The 3,722-nt window shown below is 41.7% G+C and overlaps 1 protein-coding gene across 1 annotated transcript; it reads left to right on the forward strand.

Annotated features, from left to right (window-relative positions):
- Positions 1-1,657: 1,657 nt before the first annotated feature.
- Positions 1,658-3,508, forward strand: LOC307044630 (general transcription factor II-I repeat domain-containing protein 2B-like; the record flags this gene model as incomplete). Its single annotated transcript, XM_079689941.1, has 1 exon — positions 1,658-3,508. The coding sequence occupies one exon, from the start codon at positions 1,658-1,660 to the stop codon at positions 3,506-3,508; it is 1,851 nt and encodes a 616-aa protein (XP_079546067.1).
- Between the last annotated feature and the right edge of the window lie 214 nt (positions 3,509-3,722).

Genomic DNA, 3,722 nt, shown 5'->3' on the forward strand with positions numbered 1-3,722 from the left:
ACTCAGATAAGGAAATATATGATACATTATGATGTGATATGATGTGATATGAATGATAATGGGACACATCGACGTCTGCACTCACAGTGCCGCGGACTGTACGTAATGTTACTTTGATCCGGTTGCTTATGTTGTGGCAGATATTTAAGTAAGCTTTCTTAACGCTAATGTTATATTAGTCAGATTGCTCTGAAGATGGGAGGTGATGTTCTATTCATTTTCACGTTCACACAGTCAGTTGATTTTTGCTGGCCATCTTTCCTCCAACGGCAGTTTTTCTGGATTTCTTGTATTGTAGTGTTTATTTTAGTGTTGTTTTATGCTTATCCACATTTTGATTTAAGAGCACAGGACAGGAGAATGCTGGGCACAACATAAAGCTCAACAGTGAAGCTGGCAATGCTGAACAAAACCATCTAGAGTTATAATATTTATTCAGCTGAAAAAGTCAAAGCTCTACGAAAATGTAATTAAAAATATATTGCACATTGTTGGTATTTAATAACAAGGGGTGTTATAGTCTGTGTTGTAGTGTGTGATATTGGTATTTATGAAAACATTTTACACCTTTCTTTCAAGTACTATATGTTTTAGTTACTTGTTGGGTACTTAACATGAATAGTCACAGTTACTATCCTTTTACTCCATCACATTTCAAAGATAAGTAGGCTATTGTTATTTTAACCCCACAACAGTAATCCATCATCAGCTTTACTTTTTAGATAAAGATTTAAATCACAATCGATCATGACTCAAAATACATATATATTTGTATTACCAAGTGGTTTCATGTACAACCCACAAAAGTATCATGCTAAATGAAGCTCTGTTGCTTGGATATCACTAGATCCTGTTATCAGCGTAATATAAAAGTACATAACGATTGATGTGTACATTAGCATAATTACTAGCTAGCCGCTAGCTGCCGCTAGCTGCCGCCTCGTTCATATCAAATCCATTATAACAATCCAGTACCATGCTGTCATAAACGCGCGGTGCTGTTATGTGTACACGTGTGACGTGCTTGATGTGAATGAGCCTTTTGGGGGGCGTGGTTAAAGTTGTGCATGCGCTATGAGCGCACATAAGGGTACTTCTCAGGCATGCCGGGTAATCTGTGACGTTTCGCTCTTTCAAAAGTTGAGCCATTTTATCTTCATGCGCCAATGAGCAACTCTCATAGGAATGAATGAGGCCCCGCCTCCCACGCTGTATCCAGTTCTTATTATACTTCCATGGTTTCCTTGCATCTCTCCATGCTTCCCTGGTGGGAGGGACTAAGACGCAAGGAAAAGACGCAAGTGAGGGACGCAAGGATTGCATTTAAGAGAAGTGAGATGCAGCCTAGGTCTCTAAACGCTAGAGCAGCGATACTCAACCCGCGGCTCGCGAGCCGCATGCGGCTCTTTTAAGACTAACTGCGGCTCTTTTAAGTCCCACTTAAAAAATAAAAAATAAAAAAAAAATCTTTGAAAAACGAAAAACAAAGTCAGAAGAATTCATCAACATTTCATTATCACTCACAAGTCACACATCAGTCGTCGCCCCTCCCCCTCTGAATAGCCAATCAAATATTATGTCAGGTTTCGCGCTCTGATTGTTTCGCGCGAGATAATTGCTACGTCACACTGGGAAAACTATACAGCACTATGCAAAAATGGCTACGACTAAACGGAAATATGAAGAGGAATATCGAACATTTAAAGAGGACTGGGAACTGGAGTTTTTCTTCGTCTCCACCGGTTCGGAAAAATGCACCTGCCTGCTTTGTGACAACATCATTTCACAATTTAAAAGGTCCAATTTGCAGCGCCATCACAACACAAAACACCCGAAGTTTAGTACCGACTTTCCGAAAGGTGGAGAGCTGAGGGCGGAAAAGCTGGCTAGACTCAAACAGAACCGAACTGCTCAAAAAAACTTTTTCCACACTAATACGAGTGAAAGAGCGACAGAGGCATCCTACAAAATCACACATGAACTGATGAAAAAGATAAAGCCATATACTGATGGAGAAATGGTGAAGGACTGCATACTGCTGGCTTGTTCAACGTTGTTTCCTGAGAAAAAAGACCTGGAACGAGAGGCCAAAAAAATGCAACTGTCGGATTCTACTGTAGCTAGGAGGGCATCAGACATTTCAGAGAACATTGCACATACTCTTAAGGACAAACTGTCATCCGCTGAGTTTGTCAGCCTTGCAATGGACGAAAGCTTGGATGTCAATGACACGCCACAATTACTAATCTTTATCCGGGCGGTCAACAGTAAGCTTGACATTACAGAGGAACTACTTGACATGGTTTCACTGAAAAATGGAACAACGGGCATTGAAATAAAAAACGCTGTGCTGGAAACATTACAGAAGTTTAACATTGGCCCAGAAAAAATCACAGCATTCACGACAGATGGCGCACCGGCGATGCTTGGTAAGAGGAACGGAGCCGTGGCCTTGCTGAAAGAGACGCTTAAAAACGGCGGGGTTGCTGCTGAGGGTATTTTCTCATACCATTGTATTGTGCATCAACAAGCCTTGTTTGCTAAGTTCAAATGTCTGAATGAAGTGATGGCAAATGTAATCGAAGTGGTTAATTATATCAGGGCCCGTGCAAGAAACCACTTAAATTTTAAACTGCTGTGTGAGGAGTTTGACACTCACTATGGAGATTTGGTGTTACACACCGAGATCAGATGGCTGTCTAAAGGACGTATGCTTGCACATTTAATGGACTTGATTGAACCCCTGAAAGCCTTCATTGTCGGCCAAGGGGAGACTTCCCGATTTTCCTTTTTGGATGATAAAGAGTGGGTGCTGTCTGTTGCGTTCCTGTGTGACATTACGCAGCACTTGAACGAACTTAATCTCAAGATGCAGAGAAGAAACAAGACCGTGTATGAGCTCTACACGGCTGTCAAAGTATTTTCTGACAAACTGGATGTACTCGACCAAAGTGTCCGTGGTTCTGATTACCGTTTCTTCCCCACCGTGCAGAAAGTGATGGCGATGCATGCAGACGCTCTCCTGACCTGTCAATCTCAATTCTGTGAGGTGCTAACTGAGCTCAAGCAAAACTACACATCCAGATTCCACGACTTCAAGGACCATAGCAATATTTTTCTACTTGTGAAAAACCCATTCCTGATTGAAGTCAATGAAATGAAGCAAATAAGCGACCAGCTCGGACTTGTGCAGCTTCAAATGGAGTTCGTGGAGTTAAAGAGCTCAGATGAACTTCAGCATAAATTTCGGATTACAGATGTCGTGGACTTTTGGAAACTGGTGGGGCATCTACCAAATATCTCCAGACTGGCAAGACGCATCATCTCAATGTTTCCGTCCACATACCGGTGTGAAGCAGCATTCTCTGCGCTCACAAAAATAAAATGTCGCAACCGAAACAGATTGAGTCTGCAGCACACAACAGAGGCCCTCCGGATCGCCGTTTCCAGCGCAGAGCCCGACTTCAAATCACTTGTGCGGCAGAAGGAGTGTCAGAAATCACATTGAGTGTGAAGTAAGGTCAACATTACTCTTCTGACAACCCCTGCTGTGTATAATCTGCTGTTATATGGACTGTGATTATCAGTAAACATGCTGTCTGTTATCTGTTGTTTTGTGTGTTTTGTGGTTGCAGTGAAAATAAGAAATCACAGTTATTGCACTGTACATTATGCTTTTCATTCTTAAGTAACATATTACTATTATCCATATTCTCAAATGC

Source organism: Notothenia rossii, assembly GCF_949606895.1.
Source record: "Notothenia rossii genome assembly, chromosome: 6".
NCBI lineage: Eukaryota > Metazoa > Chordata > Actinopteri > Perciformes > Nototheniidae > Notothenia > Notothenia rossii.